The 24,508-nt window shown below is 36.4% G+C and overlaps 1 protein-coding gene across 1 annotated transcript in view; it reads left to right on the top strand.

Annotated features, from left to right (window-relative positions):
* BARD1 (BRCA1 associated RING domain 1) overlaps positions 1 to 24,508 on the top strand; it is a 69,212-nt gene that overhangs the window by 25,150 nt on the left and 19,554 nt on the right. Inside the window, exons 5-7 of the mRNA XM_081241818.1 lie at positions 7,836 to 7,916; positions 9,393 to 9,565; positions 23,245 to 23,353. Coding sequence (XP_081097944.1) covers positions 7,836 to 7,916; positions 9,393 to 9,565; positions 23,245 to 23,353 — 363 coding nt within the window. The remainder of the gene's footprint in view (positions 1 to 7,835; positions 7,917 to 9,392; positions 9,566 to 23,244; positions 23,354 to 24,508) is intronic.

The raw sequence follows: 24,508 nt of genomic DNA, 5'->3' as shown, positions 1-24,508 counted from the left end.
GGATCTCTACGCCTGATGCCAGTAAGGGGAGAACCTGCAACATGACTACTTTCTAGGCATTTCATATCCTATGAACAACTTGAATTTTGGGAGTTGGCTCTGGTTACGTTTTAGTCTGATTTTTGCAAAGCATGATTTTAAAAAGCTGACTATTTTTTGTCCTCTTTGTTTTATTTATATCTATGTGTTTGTGTATTATATAATATATAAGGTATAATAATCCTAACATTATAATGTTATTAATGCTTCATAGATATAAGTACCTAGCATAATAGTAAATATTTTTTGTTCATTTTTCTGGCTAATACATACATGTAGACTGCTTTAGTTTCTACATTTTGCTTACTGGGAATTATTTGCAGACCAGCAGTTAAGCATCTGCTTTCATTGGTAGAGAATTTTTCACTCAGTTGTAAGAATCATTTATCTTTGTTAGTGAGGATCTCTAGGACCTAGAGTCTAGGCCATGGTTTGGCAAATCTTTCTTAAAGGGGCAATTAGAGTAAATATTTTTGGCTTTGTAGGAATATAATCTTAACTATTCAACTCTGTTTTAGTGCAAAAGTAGTCATAGATAATATGTAAACCAGTAAAACTTTACACATGAAATTAGGTGTCAGGCCTCCAGGCCATAGTTTATCTGTGCTTGGCGTAGGCTGTGGAAAAAAGCCCAGTGGAATCTTAAGACAGGAAAAATGGTGGCATGATGCCATCTTGGTGAATTTTCTCCATTCATATGTTCAAGATTGCTTCAATATAAGTTTTGTCAGATTGTCATTTTACTTAGCAATTGTCTTGCCAGAGTTAGAATTACTCATTTTGATTCTCTTGAACTTATCAAATACTATACTGTCATTGATTGGCAGGTTCTGATATAGTACATTTAAGAAAAGTTAATTGATTTCTATTGTTTTTTAAAATGCCTATTTAACAATAATGTTCTCTTTTACAAATTTATTATAAGTTGAATGCATGTCCCCATCTCAGCTTGATTTTAATAATCAAACAAATACTTGAAGAAAAATCAAGGATTTATCAGTATATTTATCCTTTTATAAATAGTATTCATTTCATTTTCTATCCTATTTTTTTGTTTGCAACCGAGAGTGAATAATCTCTGCATACTTGAAAACCAAATGCTGCAGTCCTGCTGTCTTGTTTATGCTTTGTATCCACCTACTTCAGAAAAGGATTTGAGGTGGCTCTAAAGTTAAAGCTACAGTTGGCCTTTGAACAAGGCAGGGGTCAGGAGGGTTGACCTCCACATAGTCGAAATCTTCGTATAACTTTTGTCTCTTAAAAAAGTTAACTACTAATAGCCTACTGTTGACTGGAAGCATTATTGATAAAACAAAGTCGATTAACACATATTTTGTATATTATATGTATTATATACTGTATTCTTACAGTAAAGGAAGCTAGAGAAAAATGTTATTAAGAAAATCATATGGAAGAGAAAATACATTTATGGTACTGTACTGCATTTAGATAGCATAAGTTTACGTCATCTGTTTATAAGATGAATCATCTGTCAGTACATGCATCAACGTTGTCTTATATGATACAAAACACTGTAGTTGGTATATGTATTACTAACACTAGACATCAAAAATGAAAAGATATTGTGAAGAAGAAATTCATATTTATTTACTTGTATAATGATTCATGCATTGATAAGAAGCAGCAATATTATTGCTTTATGGTAGACTAGTGTAATTGATAGAGTTGTATCACTGTAGCCTAGCTATATACTATAAATGAATCATAAAATTTTATGGCCTAAGTATTACAGTCATATTCATATTACAGTATTGGAAACATCGTTACGTTTTTTTAAAAACCACTTACCTGTGATGATAGGCTAATGGGCAGTTTCTCCAATTACAAGAGAGAGGCATGCTGTACAGAGAGGCATCTTGTATGGTAATGTAATTCTTTGAGAGCAAAGTTATAAAACAGTAAGAAGACTAACACATTATTAATTTTATATTAAATCTCACCTTATGTCTATGTAAGGATAAACTGTTATCTACATATATTTTATGCATTCATGACATACCTAACTTTTCTTAATTTTTTTGATAGTTCTGTGCTACCTGGATTGTCTGCAAGGTTTTTCAAATTGTCGCAAATCTTCCAAAAACTTTCCAATGTATTTATTGAAAAAAATGTGTGTATAAGCAGACCCGCACAGTTCAACTCTGTGTTGTTCAAGGGTCAACTGTATTATAACATGGAACGAGGAGCAGGGAAAAGGAAAGAGTTCCTGCAGCTGAGTCATGAATACAGACCTGATGACTTTGCAGGTCGCCAGAACAAATGAGGTTTTTTGCTGTCAAAGACAGATTTTGTTGTTGTTATTGTAGTTGTTATTTTCCCCTGAAACATCTTATAGACATGCAGTGTCCACATTTTCCATGTTTCCCCCAGATCCTAAGTGTGCACTGTTGCACTGTGCGTGCCTGGTGGATGCCCTGAGGGCAGAGAACCCCACAGTAGTTTTACTCTTCTGTTGGGCTAGTTAGCTTCCCTTGCTACAGTGATGGCTTTATAGAATGATCTTTGAACTTGGTCACATCATTAATAAAATTCTTTAATATCTTGCCCCAGACCTACCTCTGGGCATCTTTGTTGGCCATAGCTATCACCCTAGTGGAAGCTACCTGTATTTTCTTGTCCTAACCACTTGAAATAGTTTCCTATTGCTGTCATAACAAATTTCCACAAATTTAGTGAGTTAAAACAAGGCAAATTTATTTTCTTACAGTTTTGTAGGCCAGAAGTCTGGTATGAGTCTCACCATACTAAAATCAGTTCGTTGGCTATGCTACTTTCTGGAGACACTAGGAGAGAACCCGTTTCCTTGCTTACTTGGGTTGTTGGCAGGAACTGTGTACTTCCTTCTGGTTGTAGGACTGAGATCCTGTTTTCTTGCTGGCTTATAGCTGAGGCCCCTTCTCAGGTTCTGGAGACTGTCACATTCCTTGGTGTGTGGACCTCTTCCTCTGTATTCAGAGCTGGCAGCAGCAGGTGGAGTCCTGGTATTCCATCCGTCTGCCCCGGCCAGGAAGAATTCACTGCTTTTAAGGACTCACATGATTAGATGGGGGCCACTCGGGCAGTGCAGGATAACCTTCCCCACCTCCAGGTCTGTACACTTAATCACGTTGCAGAGTTCCTTTTGTTGTGTAAGGTAACATAGTCACACGTCCCTGGGGATTAGAACGTGGACATTGTTGGTGGCAGTGTGGGTGTTGTCAGTTTTCATCCACATCACTGAACTACCTTCTCTGCTTTTCCTCTGTACTTGGTGCACTCAGTTCTTTGTATAACAGCCAAAGTCATCTGACCAAAGCCATAACTTGTCTTTTCTGTGCTGCCCTACCTATAACTTCCCGGCTCACTTAAAATAAAATCCACAGTCCTCCTTATGGCCTCTACAGACCTCTGCTCAGACGCCACCTCTTCAGAGAGACTTTTCCGAACTTACATAAAATAGCAGTCTCTGCCATATGCTTAGCTTGTTTTGTTTTTCTTCCTATTATGATTTCTTGACATCATTATTGTAGATCTCTTTGTTTCCTGTCTTTCTCTTTAGAATGAGAGCAAGAGTTGTTTGTTCAGTGTTCTGTCTTCAGTGTCTAGAACATTGCCTGGTATGTAATAGATTGATATTTGTTGAATAATTGAGTGATTTTCCCACTTAGCCATGATCTGAACCCTCTTCTTCTGACACTGAACTTTAATGCTACCAATACTTGGCACATGTTCTTTTTTCTGCCTCTTATATCCTTTCTTCTGCATCTTTCCCTTTTCCCTCATGGTCCTTTGTATCTGACGTTTAAAATCTAGCGTATAGCCTGCCTTCTGAATCAGTCTTTTACAGAATTCCCAGAGTTGGTTTTTCCTCTATGGTGACATTGTTTTGTTTGCATTTATATGTTTTTAGCTTTCTGTTTATTATATGACTCCTCAATTTGACTTTGTGGTTATGTGGAGTTTATTCCCCATTTAAAATGTAATTTCAAAATGTGAGTAATAACTTCATGCTTCAAAAATAAGAATAAAAGTATTTACAGTGGAAAGCCTCACTCCCATTTCTGTCCTCAGCCACCCTTTTGCTGACAAGCCCTTTCTTACTTTCTTGTGTATCTTTTGTGAATTTCTTTATACAAATATAAGTAAATGCTTTCCATATTAGTACACACTTTTCTGTACATTCTATTGTAGCATAGCGTTCCATGAATTTTTATTATTTTACTGGTCCCTTACTGATGGATGCCTGTGTTTCCATTGTTTTGCTTTTATAAACTGTGCTGCAGTGAGCAATCTTTGTTTCATATGTGAGCAGGTATATCCTTAGGATAAGTTCCTAGAAGTGGGACTTTTGGGTTAATGTAAAGCATCTGTTAACCTTATTTATCTTGAAACGCTCCATACTTGGTAGTAGAAGGCTCTTATTAAATATCCAGACTGCCTAAATATTCAGGCTGCCTGAATGTAGGCAGGTACTATATCATCAGCAGATAATGTTTATGTTTTCAGTTCTCAGATCCTTTTCTCCTCAGGATCATGGGCTTATAGGCCAGCCAACTAGTTTTTGGACATTCAGTGCCATTTGCATGCATACCTTAGACAGGATTATTCTTGAATTCTTTATTTATACATTTATTTTCTTACACTATGGAATTTTAAGCAGAATATTTATTAATACTGTGTCTGGGATGTTGTGAGTATCCTTATTCAACCAGAACAAAAGTTGAGATTCACTGTGCTCTCTTCCTGCCCCCATGTTTGTACTTGAATACCTATGTCACTGATGGCTAAAGTGATTTTGAGAACATTATGTTATAAACAAGAGATTTTATGAGGAAGCGTTATGCCTACTAGAAACTAAGATATACACTCATTGTTTATTCTTCTGATTTAATAAGAAAAATCTTAGCATTTGACATTTCATTATACAGAGAGAAAAATTTGATTTGTTATTCTGTTTTTTCACCTTTGCTTGAGAATTCATTGATGCTGGAATAAACCGCCCCAAAGTTCTCTAGCACATATTCTTCAAATGGTAATGATTACTCAATTCATGCCATAGCAGTGAATATATTAGAAATAGAAGAATGGCTTGAAGTTGACGTGCCATGATATATTTAAGGTGCAGACATAATAGATAATATTTTGAAGGCAACTTACAAGGGATGGTATGCCTAACATAACAAAGGTGATGAGGATTTCTTAGGTAGAGAGAAAATCCCTTGTGAGGCATCTCCTTTAGGGTTTGACTTTGTAACCATTCATTATACCTTAAGGCAGTCATGTTATATTGTGTGTAAAATCATGTTATTACTTATCCTCCATACTGGCTTCCTCAGACAATAACAAAGGACTCAAAAGCAAACTGGCATCTGTGATATTTTCAAGATTTCAATTTCTAGAGCACCTCTTGGAGTCAGTCTCCATTTTTCCCTTTGTCACCCACCATCTTTGTAATACCAGTAACTTACTGTCATGATGGCTCGGTTGCCCGAGTCATCTGTGAAATTATTTTATTCAGTAAATAACTAAGACACCCAGAAAATGTTTAATAAACTTTAGAGCTCCGTTCCAGATGACTAAACTTTTTTTTTTTAACAACACCTAGTTGCTTAAAGGAGAAATTTTAGGTACCTGGTTAGTTCATTTATGTGGAAAAGCTTAACCGTTTGGGTAAGTCATCATTATTGTACTTAATTGTAATGTCCTGTACTATTTTTATAAAAATATTTATTCTTAATAGTATTTTAGAAGAGCCAACCTTTATAAGGAAAAAGTTTTATTTGTGTGTGTGTGTATTTGTTTTTGGAAAGTTAACTTATACTACTGCCATATGCATGTATGAAGAATATTTCCTTTGAATGAAAGGTTAGCAATAAGAAAATTCAATGCGACACTCCTGTTCCCTTGTTTTCAGCCTTTAAGGTTTTATTTGAAAACACCAAGTCTGTTTAAAATTTTTTATAAGCCTTGGTAAATACTTTTTGCTTAGATGGAGTTTTCCCCCCCTGTGGTTTTAAGAGAATCTCAATTATTCTTTTAAGTTGTGAGAAGCCTAAAAGTGAGTGCTTATTACTTAGAAAATATTCTGTTTGAGAAGAAAGTAATTTAAAGAAATCAGAAGCAGAAGTTAGTTTGTTTCCTGGAAACTTTATATTGGTTCAAGCTTATGCAGTTACCGTGGACCCTATCTAATTATCATAATTTTATTTATGTGCATGACAGTAAATTTACATAAAGTAGAAGGAGAAAATATGATGAACTTTTAAGTACTAGGGAGGAAAAAGCAGATCGGGTATAAAAAGCAAGCAATTTGCAAATCAGCTATACATTTCAGGGAAGTATAGGGGTAAAATGTTAACAGAAGACACCTTTGATAATATGAAGAGGTGACATGAAAGAAAAATACCACTGGCTAGCAACCTGAAAAGAGATTCTGCTTTTAGCTTCTAAAGTGTCACTAATTGTCTCTGTGACTCTTCCATGGGACTCTTCCATTCCACAGTTGTGTTTATATTATTTTACAGGCTTCTTTAGGTTAATATGTTTTTGTGATTACCATGTAGAATTAGACTGAGGACATTTTTGAGAAGGTTTACATGTATTTTTTCGTGGATACTTTCATTTTGAAGGTCAAAAATGTGTGTGGTTCTGGCAGTTCATCTGCCCCAATATTCATGGGATCATTTAAAAAAAAAAAAACAAATTGGTATCTTGACAGATTTTCCTGAGCTCATTTGGAACTGACTTGAATATAGTGCAAAAGGTGCTAAGTGTATGTTAACTTGTGCTAGAGGTGTAGAATTTGTACTTCTAAGGAACTATGGGAGATATTTTTTTATTGGAAGTGGGGCAATTGATTTGAAACATATAGAATACTTGTTTTTTTAGGCCCATTTAATATTTAAGGTCATTTTGCTAATATAGGATCTTAAAAATATATGTTGTATGCAGGTTTGTTTTTTTTAGAAACCTGAGTAAGCTACCATCTTAAGATTTGCTGTATTTGAGAGGTAGTCCGAAACAATCCAATAAAAGCAAATGTTACTGTATTTAGGGGACTTAGTGACTTCTACATTTTCAAACCAATAGAGAAAAACTCATTTTAGAAGAGTGCTGGGGCTGGGAGTGGTAGGAGAGAGGAGATGTCCTCCTCCCTAAAGAAGCTCTTCTCAAAACACAACATTGGCACGTATAACTTTTGTCATATGTAACTTTTATTTATTCAGCCTTTTTCAGAGTAAGCTCTCAGTTATTTTGGAGAAAATAAGCTTTGCTTTTGCCTAAAAAATATCTCTGAGCAAATAAGGTGAATATAAACTATATCTCGAGGATAAGTAGATTAACTGCCAATAAGACAACAGTTTTTGGCTTTCTAACATTGGTTTCACTGAGCAGCCCTCTTGGCTTTAATTTTGTTTTAAACAGAAATCAGAAACCATTTTCATGTGTGCTCAGGAAGGACGTTTTTCACAAACGAAATGGTGACTTTAAAAACTCATTTTGATCAGGTGATCTTTGGCTAGTGTCCTTGGTATTTTGAAGTGAATTTTGATACAGGTTGTTAATAGCAGAGATTTTTTACTCTGTATTCAGTGATGGACCACATGGCTTTGATGAGTAGGCACCTCAGAACAATCTGCATACATAGCTTACTATTTATTGACTCATGAGCAATAGGCATAGAAGAGAAAAAGATTTAAATTTTATCTTGAAGAAGGTAAAATCTTAAATCTTAATATTTATTTTCTGTCCTTGATGATTTTTAATTTCTTTCTACCTTTTCATTTTTCTACTAGGGCGACGTACCTTCTGTTGAATACCTCTTACAAAATGGAAGTGACCCGAATGTTAAAGACCATGCTGGATGGACACCATTGGTAGTTTTCTAGTTGTTTGTTTTTTTATTATCATTCTGTTTATTTATTTTTTATTTTTTATTTTTTTTGGTACGCGGGCCTCTCACTGTTGTGGTCTCTCCCGTTGCGGAGCACAGGCTCCGGACGCGCAGGCTCAGCGGCCATGGCGCACGGGCCCAGCCGCTCCGCAGCATGTGGGATCTTCCCAGACCAGGGCACGAACCCGTGTCCCCTGCATCGGCAGGCGGACTCTCAACCACTGCGCCACCAGGGAAGCCCATGTTAAACATTTTTTAAAGTCTTTGCTTATTATTACTAAAAAAAAGTGTGAAGGATAGTCTGGAAGAAGAATGGTACAAATACATGGGAACAAGTGCTATATCGGCTAATTACATTAGGACAGTAGCATGTGTCTTGAATGCAGCCATAGAAGTATTAAGAGATGAGGTGGATGCCCTTTTTCTGTGAACTGTAAATTCATAGCAATTGAGAGAGTCTCATTAGAACAGGTGCAAATAAGGTTTTAAAGTTGTATATAATGACTTCTCCTTGCCAAGTTTTTAAGCTGGGAGTGTTTAGTCTGGATCAGAGTCACTTTGTTGTTTGGACTCCACAGGCTGGCTCACCTTCTCAAAGAATGGTTATTTTTTTCTTTTAAGCCACTAAGGCAAACTGTAGTAGAAGTTGGTGAGTGATTTAGAGGACCTGATGCCTTATTTGGATCCCTTTCTCCTAGAAATAGACCTACAGACATTTAATGTGGTGTATTGCCTATTAAGATTTCAATGTATGTACTTAAAAAATATGGCATGCCAGAGGTTTATTAGAATAATACAACCTAGTGTCATTGTTAGGTCATTAACCATAAGGAAAGATGTGCATGTGAAGCATCTTTGAACATGCATTCAGTAAGCCCTTTTGGAGTGCCTACTCTATGTTTTTTTCTGTTATCATTGGCACCAGCCACGCAGTATCTGTAGCTTCAGCAGTTGGAGAGGCTTTTCTTATAAATACTCATTCCAGGATATTCACTTTGTTGGGCGCTTATGTATACATGCAGGTGCACCGCTTAGCTTATGGCTGAGCCCCTGATTTGGTGAGTTCTATTCAGCCTTGGAGGATTTCAGATTTTATGCATGATCTGGTTGTTAAATATTTTCTATGTTTTTTTTTTCTCGTTTTAAATTTCTTACTGTAGAACAATTTAGGAGCCATAATTGGCCCAAAGCTGTATTTTCTTCCAAACTAAGAGAGCTTGACCCAAGGCTCAAATGAAAAAAATCTTTTTCCATGAATTGCATAAATCTTAATCGCCATGCATCTTACCATAAAGACTATTAATAGTGGCTTTTACTCTGTCAACAACTTATGGTTTAGTACAAGTATTTAGGTAAGAACCAATTTACTGATTGAGGTTCACATTTATTTTTCTGAAGTGTGGTTTTGTTATGATACTGTTCATTGCTCTTCCTCTCACTCTTCTTTTTCTTTAATTAGCACGAAGCCTGCAATCACGGGCACCTGAAGGTGGTGGAATTGCTGCTCCAGCACAAGGCGTTGGTGAACACCACTGGGTATCAGAATGACTCACCTCTTCACGATGCAGCCAAGAATGGGCATGTGGATATAGTCAAGCTGTTACTCTCCTATGGAGCCTCCAGGAATGCGGTGTAAGTAGTTCAACTTAAAAACTTTTTTTCGCTGACTTATTCTTGAATCAAGGTCTGTGATGAAACAGAGACTTTACTACCCAAGTTGATGGCTCCGTTTTCTTTCACAACTAAATTTAGATGTGGCCATTATATTCTGGATTTAAAATCAGCATTCATGCCCTTTTCCTTTATGATACTTACATATTTGAGGGAGATTTGCTCTTCTAATTCAGAGACAGTTGTCAAGTTAACTTTGGAAGCTTTCACTTTCTGGCAAAACTCACTTAGTTTTTATATTATATAAAGTGATTCATACTTATTAATAAGGCAAGAATTAGAAGCATATAACTACTTTGTATGCTTCCCAATACTTTAGAATTATTTTAAATATTCTATTCCTTTTCTCCTTTTTTTTTTTGCATATTTAGTGTAACCACAGTTAAAATATGTAAGAATTCAGATGTTAGGCAAGTGCAGTCAAATTATTTCTTAGATTTTTTTACATTATTCAAATGAGCTCTGGGTAAATTATTTTGCAGTGTTAGGGCAGAGAGACACATTAGTGAATGCCAGCGGCTGCATTTTAAAATTGCTGTTGTCAAGAGTGTCACAAGCAAATGCTGTATGTGGATTTTATATCTTTAATCTCTAACTTGGTTCATGTCTCCCTATATATTATTTTACTCTTTTCAGTTAATGAGGTAGTTGAAATGAAAATGCAAGAATTGCCTCTATGTGCCAGCATTATTTCTACAGGTTTGGAAGGAGCACACAAAAGTCAGGACTTAACGCTGGTTACAGAGGCAAATAAGGATTACAAAACGTACAGCTTCTAGGTTGTAATTTTTTTATAGGTAATCACATAATGTAATTGAAAAACAAGTTAATAACACAGGAATGTACCATACCTTGGTGCTGTTAGTTTTGGTAAGTGTTTTTAATATCCTTTATTTCCCATCACATGTAATAAGATAGGGTAAGCTCAGGGAATACATATCTTATATTTTTCAGTTTTTCTGTTTTTTTTTACATACACACACATGCATGTCCATGGTATGTGTTCATGTATGTGTGTGTGTATACATATATATACATATCTAACAGATATGACCCTCCTGTGGGCATAGCAATCCATTTGATAGAGCAGGTGGTTGCTTGGGTCAGGTGAAACAGAATAGTTTCTATTCATGGGTTCTTAAATCAGCCATGACTACTCTAATGAATGGAGGACTGGTCAGGGCATTAGGGATTCCAGCTTTTATTTGTGACTCCATTATTGACTCTATAGCCTCAGGCAGGTTAGTTTCTGTGCCTTGGTGTCCTTACCTATAAAACATGGGTGATGCCGGCTGCTTTTCAATTTCTTCAGAGCATAGTGAGGATTAATGAGCCAAAACACAGGGCCTGTCTTATGGTGTGTACACCATGATTCTTCACTACATTGTGAAGCTCATTAATACACAAGGTGTGGGCCTGAGACAGTGAGCGGGTCTGCCTTCACAGGTGCCTTCTCAGATAGCTGTGTTGTTCTCAATGGGCTTACATGGTGAAGTGGCAGTTTTAGGTACATCGATAGCCCAGCACTGTCCAGTAGATCTTTCTGCACTCACGAAAATGCTCCATGTCTGTGCTGGGCACTCAGTAGCTACTAGACATCTGTTACTATTCAACACTTGAAATGTGGCTATTGCTACTGAGGAAATAAATTTTAAAATGTATTTTAATTAATTTAAATAGTCACATATGCCAAGTGGCTACTGCATTCCAGAGAGCTGGTTGATATAGTTAGGATAGTAGGGAAGGAAGGTTTATTTGGTGACAGAAGTTGGGAATGATGTTGGATAGAGGATAGTAAGGCAACTATAGGGCAAATGCAAGAGTCGATTTAGGCTAGGGTATAACAGGGTGGGGGCTGTTTTTAAACATCCTTATTTTGTGGACTATTGGTCATTATACTTAAGTATTTTCTGTGTTTTCTGCTTTCTGTTTTATTTTGTGGTAGTTGCTGTTGACCTGATTGGCTTTGCCATTTACTTACTGGTTTCCTTTTCAGATTACTTTTCATAAAGCAGCCCAAGAACTTTAAAAATATGCAATTCTGGTCAAATGACTTACTTGCTTAAAACCCTTCACTGGCACCTCTTAATGTTTTTAAAATAAAAGTCAGACTTCAGAACGTGGTTTGTAGGGCCCCAGACGGTCTGGCTTTCCTCATCCCTCCAGCCCCGTCTCTCCACAGTTCCCCCTGTCCCCCTTCTCCTTCAGCCTGTTTTTGCACTAGCATTTCTAAATTTTTGTTTCCTTAAAATGTGCCAAGCTGTTTTGCTTCCTAACCTTTAAATATGCTTTCCCTTTGTCTGGAGTATTCGTTTTTGGTGGTCAGTTTCTCATTCTTTGGGTTTCATCTTAGGTATCATTTCTTTCTGGCTGGCTTTCCCGAATCCTTTGTGTGTATGTGATGCTTCCTCCCAGTCATAGATCAGAGGTGGTAGTGCACCTGCCTCTCACCATCTTCTCATTAGGTAGTATGCTCTAGGGACCAGGGATCGTGCCTGCTCTCCCAGGCCCTGCCGAGTGCCTAACGTAGTCGGTACCCACATTTATTTGTAGAGTGAATTAGTAAGTGTTCGAATGCATAAAAAGATGGTATATTTTTTCCTCTCGATAAAAGGGGCTGATGAGCTGAAAATAGGAAATGCTTCCCTCTGCTCCCAACTTGACTATAATTGTGAAGAGAATGTCTAAAACCAAGTTTCCGTAAGCTACACCTTGTCTAGGCCGGTAGAATGGGTTCCTGGTAGATGTCAGAGGAAATGATGTGTGCTCCCTGAGCAGAATTGTTAGCCTCTTGCCCATTAGGCATCCATGTTACCTTTAATTTCCCAAAGTAATTCCTCCAGCCTTGGCATTTTTAAGGTCTATTTTTCTTTCTGCCAGTGTTCTATTGTCTTTCTAGAGTTAAGTACTTCCAGGTGAGAATAGGTGAAGTTTGTTCCTGTGCCTTCCTCCATCCCTTAAGCAGAGCATGGGGAGCGGGGCATGGGGACTATATAGGGTTCCTACTACTCTTTTTTGCCTGAAGTTCTTGTTCCTTTTAAGCCATTAATATCTCAGACTCCAGACTCTGAGTTGGCAAACATGCTTTTCTTTTTTTTCTCTGTTACTCGTAATGTATCTCTTTTCTCAATAACCAGGACTAGACTCTTCCCATCCCTGGGAGAAGAGTAGGGACCTTCTCCCTACTCTTAGAGTAGAAGAAAGTAGTAGAAGAAAGGGCAAAAACTATTCTTTTATCTTTCCTTCTTTATGCCTTGGTACTTTGACTAATTGAAGTTGTAGATAAGTAGGGTCCTTTTGCTTATTCTAAATTTCTAAATGGCATTCTTTAGCTCTAGAACAGACATTCTGGCAATCTTTATTATCTCAAAGTTGGAGTCTTCTTTCTACTTAGATGCCTTCTTTTCCTGGGTTTCCAATGAAATGCTGTTAGGTTTTCTCATTCTCTTCTCCATCACTCCCTTTACTTCTTCACCTCCCCAGTTGTTTTATCTGCTACTTGTATTCTAGTAGGAGTGAACAGACAGTTATTTTAGTGGTTACAGAACAGTATGATACAGGCCTTTATAGCTCAGTGCCCCAAGATTCTATGAAAATCCAGGGTAGGGGCTAGAAATATGACTAGAGGACGTCATGAAAGGCTTTCTAGAGGAAGTAGCACTTCAGCTGAATTTGAAGAAAAAGAATAGGAGGATGGGCTTTTCAGAAAGAGGATGATGGGTGCTAAGGTACTATGGCCAGACTGCTTGTTGGTTCACTTCTAGGAGCTGATACAAGACTGGAATGAAGGGAGGGAGGAGGATGAGATGAGAGGCCAGAGAAGGTGGGCAGAAGCAGTGAAAGGCCTTGTGTGCTAAAGAGTTCAAATTTTAAGTTGAAAACTTTCACCTCCACACTGGGCAGGAAGTTCAGTGAAGAGGTGTGTCCAATAATCTAGGGGACAAATGATGAGAGTCTGAATTAAAGTGGTGACAGTAGCAGTGGGGGGGTGGAGGGGGAATTGGCTGTTTTTATCAGTTTATTCCTTCACATGAAGTTTGATTTACTGTGTTAAGTTTCAAAAAAATCCTATTATGATTTTGATTAAAATTGGGTAAGTGTATAGATAATAGTGGATTAATGAAGTTGATTTCTCACTCAGGACCATGGTATGTTTCTCTGTTTATTTAAGTCTTCTGTTATACATCTTATACATCTTCTGTTATACATCTTAGTCAAGTTTTTAATCTGTTTTATATATGTGTGTTTGTATACACGTGGAACTAACTATATATTGAGATTTTCCTAAGTATTTGAGCCTTTTGTTGCCCTGGTGAAGTGGATATTGATAGTTGGCATGCTTGTTTTATTTTCATTTAAAAAAAATATTGACTGTATGTTTATAAGTCACTATTAAAATCAATATTAAAAATAAAGATCTTCGGGCTTCCCTGGTGGCGCAGTGGTTGAGAGTCCACCTGCCCATGCAGGGGACATGGGTTCGTGCCCTGGTCGGTAAGATCCCACATGCCACGGAGCGGCTGGGCCTGTGAGCCATGGCCGCCGATCCTGCACGTCTGGAGCCTGTGCTCCGCAACGGGAGAGGCCACAACAGTGAGAGGCCCGCGTACCGCAAAAAAAAAAAAAAAAAAAAAAAAAAAGATCTTCTCATACAGATGGCCAACAGGCACATGAAAAGGTACTCATATCACTAATTATTAGAGAAATGCAGATCAAAACCTCAGTGAGGTACCTACCACCTCACACTGGTCAGAATGGCCACCATCAAAAAGTCTACAAGTAATAAATGCTGGAGAGGGTGTGGAGAAAAAGGAACCCTCCTACACTGTTGATGGGAATGTAAATTGGTGCAGCTGCTATGGAAAACAGTATGGAGACTCCTTAAAAAACTAAAAATAGAGCTGCCATATGATCCAGGAATCCCACTCCTGGGCATACACCTGGAGAAAACCATAATTTGAAAGGCTGCATGCACCCTGATGTTCATTGCAGCACTGCTTACAATAGCCAAGACATGGAAGCAACCTAAACGTCCATTGACAGGAATTGATAAAGAAGAGGTGGTATACGTATAAATACAATGGAATATTACTCAGCCACGAAAAAGAATGAAATAATTCCATTTAATTCCATTTGCAGCAATATGGATGGACCTAGAGATTATCATACTAAGTGAAGTAAGTCAGACAGAGAAAGACAAATACCATATAATATCACTTTTATATGGAATCTAAAATATGATACAAATGAACTTATTTACAAAACTGAAACAGACCCATAGACATAGAAAACAAACTTATAGTTACCAAAGGGGAAAGGGGATGAGGGAGGGATAAATTAGGAGTCTTGGATTAGCAGATACAAGCTACTATAAATAAAATAGATAGGCAAAAAGGTCCTACTGTATAGCACAGGGAACTGTATTCAATATCCTATAATAAACCATGGTGGAAAACAATATAAAAAAATATATATGTGTATATATGTCTGTATAACTGAATCACTTTGCTATATACCAGAAAATAGCACAACATTGTAAATCAACTATGCTTCAATTAAAGAAAAAAAAAAGATCTTCCTCCCAGTTATTTTACCATTTTTAAACAATACTGTATTTTATTTTATTAAATGATTTTGAGATGAACTTAGACTTTTTGCCTGTTGATGTCATTAACACATTTTAAAATATTACACCATGTTGCATGCCTGGGATAAACTTGACTTAGTGTATTGTGTTATTCTTTAAACAAATACTTTACATTAGTTTGCTAGGGTTTTATTTAAGACTTTTGCGTCTATAGGTGTAAGTTAGAATGGTTTGTTGTTTTAGGTTTCATTTTTTGCCCTCAGATTTTGATATGAAAATCATACTTACAGCTTCTTAAAAATAATCAGGATGCTTTCCACCTTCTCTGGTCTGGGGGATGTGAATGGAGTATCTTACAGAAATAATTCCCACCCTACCTCCTGTTTTCCATCCCCTGTCCCTTGTCTCCAACCTGATATAACATTATTTATTTTGATAACTTTGATACTGTATAATATTTGGAGATCTCTCTCAATTTGGTTACTAGTTGTTATCACTCTGAAATACTAATGTATTAATAATAGAGTACAGGAACTAAAGAGAAACAGACTTTTGTTATCCCATTAAATTTATTCTGAAATCGTCCCTGTGGACTATAATACAAAGTTTACCTATTTTATAGTTTTATTTGAGGCTATATATGTACTTCTGACTTTATCTTTTATTTTGATTTAATTTTAGTATTCTAATACTTTACTGTTTTCTTAAAGTCACATTTTGCTTAGAGTACTTTCTTATGTGCTTTGAGCTTTTGCTGTGCAAACTTCGGCATTTTTTAAATGCCTCTTACATTTGAATACAGTGTTACTTCATTTAACTGAATTTATTGTGTTTTGCATGAGAAATTTACTTCTTAAGGACTAAAATAAGAGTCCATTACCTAAGAAGGAAAATTCGTTCTTTATTAACTTCAGATATGAGAATAAGGTTCATATCTTCTACACTTCTTTTTTGCTCAAGAATATTTATATTGATAACTGTTCAAAACCTCATTGGCTATCCATCTGCCCTGCCTTCTGTGCATCCCAGTGTGAACTTAAAACCAAAGCTATTCCAGTCACATCAGAACTATTTTGAGTGTTTGGAGAATATCATATGCTTTTTTTTTTTTTTTTTAACAGAAATACAGAGTTTAGGATTTGTTACTTGGTCTGCTATTAACAGAGTTTTCCTTGCAAGGATGTAGAATTCTTAATTAGAAAATAGTATATAGACCATTGGACTTATTAATTATTCCACTGCCCTAGTTAATGTTTAAAAAATTAATCTGTAACAGATAATTTACGTTTTATAGCTTTTAAAAAAACATGTTGCTCTTTTGAATTTCTCTGCTTTTTCTTGCTTCACTGCAATTCAAGTGACTTGAAAACTTAAAATTTACGTTGCAATTTCATAGTTGTTCGTAAATGTTTTCATCATGGACCGTCTTGGTAAAAAAGCCTTTTTGCATGTGTGTTTGGGATTGAATGATCTATACGTGCAAGTGCAAATTTAAATTTGCCCATCTCTCCTGCTCCCCTTATACTAGTGGTAAAACTCATCTTGGGCACAGTTGTAAGTGGGTGTCTATTCTGTCATTCTTGAGGGGAAGAGGACATTGAAGTGCTATACTATATTCTGAACTCTGCCTTTGGGGTAAAGCCAAAATGTTAAACTCCTGAAAAAAACCTGAAGTGTTAAACTTCCTTTTTATTAGCTTTAGTGATTAAAAAGAATCCTAGTGAGGAAAGGAATTTTCAGAGTCATCTAGTTTATACTTTTTATCTTTACATTGTACATTCATACTTTTAATCTTTTATGTTGTACCATACAGGAAAACATAAATTTACTCCTATTTTAATGTTGCTAAGAAACCAGTCTTCTGTCCTTCCCTTTAGTGTACATCTAAATTGTCATTACAAAGCATACATGCAGTATGTCATAAAATTGGAGAAAATGAAGAGAAGAGGTCAACACTGGAGATGTAACTTATGTTCCTATGTCTTCATTTTGTATCTGTCTCCCAAAAATGCCAATCTGATCATATTAATAGCAAGCAGTTATTGAGCACTTATCTGCCAGGCACAGTTTTAAGTGCTTTTGATACATTAATTCATTTGGTCCTTACATATACATTAATTCATTTGGTCCTTACATATATTAATCCTACGAAGTAGGTTGTATTCTCATTTTACAGATGAAGAAACAGAGGCATAGGAGGTTAAATACCTCTAAAGTCATACAACTATTGGGTGGCAGAGTTGGAATCTAAATTCAGGCCGTCTGATTGTGTAACACTAGCTCTTAGCTACCCTGCTCTGTTGATGATATCCCTTCTGCTTACAACCGTCTAGGGAGCTGTTCAGGGTTTCTTGTGCACTAAGGAGACAGTCCACCTCTTCAGTACCATCCTTTTTGTTTCTGGCCGCAGCTTACATTTCCAGAACACCCCATTCTTCTGTGCATTCTCTCTCTTCTCTCTGTGTCTTTCTCCTCCTTCTTCTCTTCTGTCTTTCTTGCTCTTCTCTTTGTTTTAAAATTTTTTGGTGTTTCTCATTTGCCACACTAGCTCACTTCAATGCCTTCGCACAAGCTTTTCTCTCTGCTGTGAGACTCATTCTACTTCTGTACCTCCTTTTATTCTTTCTCCTTTCACATCTAAGCAGCTTCACCAGGCTTTTAAGTTCTTCCTATTTTCTTTGCTCTGCTTTTGCCCCACTGAGCTCTGTGCAGACCTTATATCTCATTGGTTCTTTAGTGACTAAAAGAGTCGTTAGAAGTACTTGAATGAACGACTGTCAAACTGAGTACAAAGTGATGTTTGTAGCTTTTCCCCTATATGTACACAATTACCACTTGGTACCCACAGAGGACTGGTTCCAGGGCCCCCACAGATACCAAAATCTATGGATGCTCAAGTCCCTTATATAAAATGGCATAGTGTTTGCGTATAACCTGTGCACATCCTCCCATATACTTTATGTTTTAAATAAATTTATTTATATTTTATTTATTTATTTTTGGCTGCATTGGGTCTTCGTTGCTGCACATGGGCTTTCTCTAATTGTGGCGAGCGGGGGCTACTCTTTGTTGTGGTGTGTGGGCTTCTCATTGCGGTGGCTTCTCGTTGTGGAATACGGGCTCTAGGCACACGGGCTTCAGTAGTTGTGGCACGTGAGCTCAGTAGTTGTGGCTCACGGGCTTTAGAGTGTAGGCTCAACAGTGGTAGCACACATGCTTAGTTGCTCCGCGGCATGTGGGATCTTCCCGGACCAGGGATCAAACCTGTGTCCCCTACATTGGCAGGCGGATTCTTAACCACTGCGCCACCAGGGAAGTCCCCTCCCATATACTTTAAATCACCTCTAGATTACTTATAATACCTAATACAATGTAATGCTATGTAAATAGTTGCTGGCACATGACAAATTCAAGTTTTGCTTTTTGGGAACTTCCTAAAAAAAAAATTTTTTTTTTTAATGTTTTGACTGCTCTTGGTGAATCCGTGGACATGGAACTCATGGAAATGGAGGGCTGACTGTATACACATATACTCATTCTGTGTGTGTTAAATAAATAAATGATTATTACTAGCTGTGATATATGTATATTATGCATATTAATATATACATGCGTTTTTATGTTGAATCCACTAATCTGTATCAGTAACAATGATCCTTCAATATTTCTTAGTAACTTTTTGATAGTAAAAAGCAATAACTTATGGGCACTTAGATCTTCAAAAGTCGTATCTTCAAAAATTTTATATGAAGTATTTTTAAAATTATGATTTAAAATCACAGCTAAAGGAATAGAACACGAATATATTGGATGGAAAAAAACTGGTAAAATTTGCCAATGTACTGTGTTGTGAAGGAACAGAAAAAGATATTTGGAATCAGAGATACCTTCTTGGTTAGTGACTATATAAAATGTTTCAATTACCAATTTTTATGATTTAGGATTGATAAAATATATCTGTAATCATTTGCAATTCACAGAATTATAAAGGGCTTTTTTTGATAAGGTCATTAAGAGAACTGAATTGTCAGAAGTGGTGCATTTGAAAGCTATTAATATACTGTTGTGTACTATATGTAAATTCAGCAGTGAAGATGTTGATGTTTTCCTATGTTCTGAAAATAGTTTTAATTATATTGGTGTTGCATTGACCCATATAGTTTAGCCAGTAGACAATTATGCTTCTCTGTTTTCACAGCTACATACTATCTTTGTCTCTAATGACTGTTGCTTTATGCCTGATTATTTCATCAATTCTCCATATTGTGTTTGGCTCAGACACATGAGCATACAGTAATTAAACTCTTCAGCCTTGATAGAAGGCTTTCTTCCATTAATTCCATCCATTTCAACAATCACGTCGCTTATTCCCTCTACAGACCTTTCACATTCATCTACCAAATTCTAGTTTCTAGTCCTGGGTTTGAGGTCATTTTATTTGCTAATGTGTATCTTTTTTTTTTTTTTTTTTTACCTCCTTTGAAATCCATCTCACATTTTGCCTCATTACTTGTGCCTTGGTTTATACCTTATCAGTTTTATACTTATCTCCTGAATGAGTATTTGTCCTCAGTAGGATTACGGGCAAAGACAGTGTTTTCTAAGTTTTATGTATCCCTCCAAAATACCTAGTTTAAGGTTAAGGTTTTAGGTTAAAGTATGTCAGAAAATAGGGAACATGCTCTATTTAAGAACATTTAGAAAAAAATCATTCTATAAGCTCCCTTAGTAACTAATTCTAATAAAATAGCAAATTAAATTATTGATGTTTATCCTGAGTCCATGGTGTTGCAATAAATCTAAAACAAACAAAACACACTTCTTCCTTATGTAGAGATGGGGAATAATTGATTTATCGCTGTCCTCAATTAATAGTCACATTGAGGGCTTCCCTGGTGGCGCAGTGGTTAAGAATCCACCTGCCAATGCAGGGAACAAGGGTTCGAGCCCTGGTCCGGGAAGATCCCACATGCCGCGCGGAGCAACTAAGCCTGTGCGCCACAACTACTGAGCCTGAGCTCTGGAGCCCACAAGCCACAACTACTGAGCCCACGTGCTACAACTACTGAAGCCCATGCGCCTAGAGCCTGCGCTCTGCAACAAGAGAAACCACCGCACACCGTGTACGCAGCGGTGTGTGGGAAGCCTGAACACTGCAACGAAGAGTAGACCCCTCGCCGCAACTAGAGAAAGCCCACGGGCAGCAACGAAGACCAAACGCAGCCAAAAATAAATAAATAAAAGATAAATAAATAAAAAAATATAGTCACATTGATAGTCCCTTGTGACTTGTCCTCCATGTATTACCTATTTTTTTAAAAAGAATAAATCTAATTATATATATTTCAAACTGATTTTTCACATAAATCTGTAAGCAAAAGTATTATTCCATTCAAATATATCATTATGAAAAAAAAAGTTTAATGACTTTCTTGTGCCCACATAATAAAGGAGAAGTCTTACGTATGCTCTGTCTTCTCTTGCTATGGTTTTCGAAGGTGTCACATAAGATACTGTGTCTAATTCCAAATTTCAGTGGTCCACGGCAAAGCAGAATCATGACAGGATTTAATAGGCTCCATCTCTCATGATGCAGGACTAAGGGCTAACTGATTATTTCAATCTGTAGCATTTTTAATGTGCCATTCTCCATTTCATTAGCAATGCAGGAGGGCTAAGTGTTTAGCAAATTGTGTATAAGCAGAAGCCATCCATAATCCAAGTGGAGAAACCACATGGTTAAAAGCCATATCAGATAGTAAGCTTTTGTATTAAGGACTCTAAATGTAAATTAGAATCTTGCTAGTCATTTTATGAAGCAGTTCTTTAGATGGTGGAGGCATCTTACTTGTTTAAAGACAATTGTTTCATTGGTTATTTTTTGATTTAAAGTCCTTGTTAGCTGATGGTCGTTCTTTGGGAAGTAGTTTCACTTAACATTTTTAAATGTCATAGTGGACTTTTATTTGTATTTGTGTAAAATATCTATTCCGTAGTTACTGTGCATTAAAGTACACTGATTGGGCTCTTAATTTTTATTTCCTTGGAGAAATCTACATTTGTCTTTGTGAAGAAGTCCTTATGTGTGCATTGATTGTTTGGGTTTTTTTTTTGATGCATGTAGTGACCTTTTTTTGGTTTGTTTATTCATTTTTGCACTTGGTGATTTAAGATCTAGAGTATTGATTCCTTTTTGATACATACTTACAGCATATGTATGTGAGGAGTTTGTATATTTGGTACATGGGCACAATAGACAATGAAATTGCGAAGTATCAAGTGTAGTGAATGAGATCAGCTACCTTTTGAAATAAGGTGAGCTTGTCTGCTTTAATGTATGGGAATTTGGGAAGACCCAATTTCCAGTACAGTAACTTGTATCACTTTGCTGTAAATCAGAAAGGTGAAATACAGTTGATTGTATTGTACTTCAGTTCGAGAAAAACTGTTGCCAGAAGAAAATTACAGGTTATAGGACCTGGGCATATAGGTGAATCTGAGAATACACATTGATAAGTGTTTTGTTTTTTTTTTAACATCTTCATTGGAGTATAATTGCTTTACAATGGTGTGTTAGTTTCTGCTTTATAACAAAGTGAATCAGTTATACATATACATATGTCCCCATATCTCTTCCCTCTTGCGTCTTCCTCCCTCCCGCCCTCCCTATCCCACCCCTCTAGGTGGTCACAAAGCATTGATCACTGTTTACGTAGCATTTTCCCAAGAAGAAAGAGTGACTGAACCTGATAGTCATGAATAGCAGTCATTAGGGAAACATTTGCTGTGGTTCATTTCTTAATCTGTTAGCTTTCTTTTCCTACTCTGCCATCAAAACAGCTTTCTTCAAGGTCATTAATGACCTTATCTCTAAACCCAGTAGGTGCTCTCATCGCTCATCTCTGTGCCTTCCAGGCAGCATTAGAGTTGACACCTTCTTCCTTCTTCTTCCCCTTATGTTTCCCTCCTGTTTCCTTCCAGATCTGTGTCTATACATTTAATGCAAATTTAAAAACTGGTATTGTACCAAGTTTATCATTTTATATCCTGTTTAACACATTGCATTTTTTTACATGAACATTAATGACCATTATATAGATATTCTGTAATCTTAAAAAACCATAGAAGATTTTAAAAGAAATGTTCATTTTAGAAAATTTTTCTGCCATGGTATAATACGTTAAAATCATTTTGAAACCATATGTAAAGAAGTGGAATAATAGACAAGGTGCTGTAGTTTTAACAATTTATTTATAATTAGAAGACTAGTCATGGGCAATATGGAATATTGTTGGAATGAATGGAAGGAAAATGACCTTTGTCAAGTCATTGGAACCTTTCTGTCTGTTTTCTAATCTATGAAATAACCATTGTACCATGTTTCTGAGGTCTCTTCCAGTATAATATTCTGTGACTCGTGAATTAGTGCATGCTGGGAATTCTGCGTCAGCATGTTCTCTGCATCATGTCAGTTTGCTCTGTGATGGCTGTGATTATTATAGATTATAGTGTACATACATAGTAAAATTAATTTTAAAAGTGCCCTGTTTACTACTTTATTAAATTGTTTGTCATGTGGCACAGTTTTCCTTCTAGTGGATCTAAACTCCTATCTTATGAATTTATCTAATTTCTGTATTTGTTTATATAGACTGTGGAGCCTATAATAGCTACAGTAAATGATTTTTATTTGCATTTGAAAGCATCTCACTCCATAGTGATTAATGATTATGAAGCTATATTTTAAAATATGAATATGAATACACAAGAATATAGAGTTGTCAAAAAGATTCATGTGTAAGTAACAATATATTCAGTTAGAAATACTCCCTATAATGGTCTGGTGTCAAATTGAAATTTTATATCTTTTTTCTATTCAGCAGCTTGTGGTACTTGATCCTTATGCCTTATGTGAATTCTTGAGTCATTTATTTTAGTAAAAATTGTATATTATTAAGGAAATTGAAAAAGTTGTTCCACTAGTGTATTCATTTAGTTAAGAATCAAATCACACATTTTATTTACTTAAACCCATCTGCGCTTATTTTACCAGTAACATATTTGGTCTGCGGCCTGTGGATTATACAGACAGTGAAAATATGAAATCGCTGTTGCTGCTACCAGAGAAGAATGAATCATCATCAACTAGTCATTGTTCAGTAGTGAGTATGGTTTTAGCTTTGGGAAATTTATGTATTTTATTGAAATCAGCTATAAAATGAACATAATGGCAAAATTTCCAGTTAGCGAACTGCTTTCATTCACCAATTATTGAGCACTTCTGTGTAGTAGCTATTGTGAATTCAAGTTCAAAGACATAATCAGAATCAATCAACAAATATTTATTGACCTGCCCCCTCTATATTTTAGGCAGCACTCATACAGCAATAAATATGACTGATAGAACTCTTATTCTCAAGAAGCTTACATTCTAGTGAGAGCTAGGAAAGAAAAAGACTGTAAATATGTAAATTAATAAAATAAAATAATTTTGGAAACTTATAAATGAGTGCTTTGAAGAAGATTTTATAGAGTGTAACAGAGTGGAGAATGGGGGCTCCAAAAAAGACACTGTTTTAGCTGGGTCATCGAGGAGGGCCTTTAAAGAACCCATACTTGGTCTGAAACCTGAATGATGATGAGGGGGCATCCAGGTGAATATCTGGAGGACAAGTGTCCAAACAGAGGGAACAGCAAGTATGTAGGCCCTTCAGTGGATGACCCTGGTGTATTTGAAGATTAGAGAGAAGGTCATTATTGCTAGTGAATAGGTCATGTCTAAGAGTAATGGGAAACCATTGATAGGATTTAAAGCAAGGAATGGTATGATTTGATTTATGCTTTAGAAAGTTCACTCTAGCTGCTTTCTAATCAAGAGACATGGGGTGGCAGCAAGAGTGGAAGCAGGGAGATCACTTAGGACTGTTTCTTTGTGACAGGAGAAAGATACCGTCCTGGATTAAGGTAACAGCAATGGAGATTATGAGAAGTAATGAGATTAGTATGTATTTTCGAATTAATGCCACCAGAACTTTTGGTTGGATTACGTACAAAGTGTGAAGAAGGAGTAGAATTAATAGCGGAGAAGATGCTGGTGCCATTTACTGCCTTGTGGCAAGAATGCCTATTCCTTAGGAACGTCTAGTTTAGTGGGGAATATGGGTGTAAAAAAAATTATTACACACTGCAGTGAATTTGTAATACATGCCATAGAAAATGTACAGTAGAGTCATGAAGGAAGAAGCTGACTTTAGGAGGAATCAGGAGAGAAGGTGACAAGGTGTTTAAGCCTTTAAAGGTACAACTTTTAGCAAGGT

The sequence above is a fragment of the Mesoplodon bidens genome, assembly GCF_964165515.1.
Source record: "Mesoplodon bidens genome assembly, chromosome: 8".
Taxonomy (NCBI): domain Eukaryota; kingdom Metazoa; phylum Chordata; class Mammalia; order Artiodactyla; family Ziphiidae; genus Mesoplodon; species Mesoplodon bidens.
Note: the sequence above shows the minus strand (reverse complement) of the source record. Positions and strands in the feature narration are given on the sequence as shown.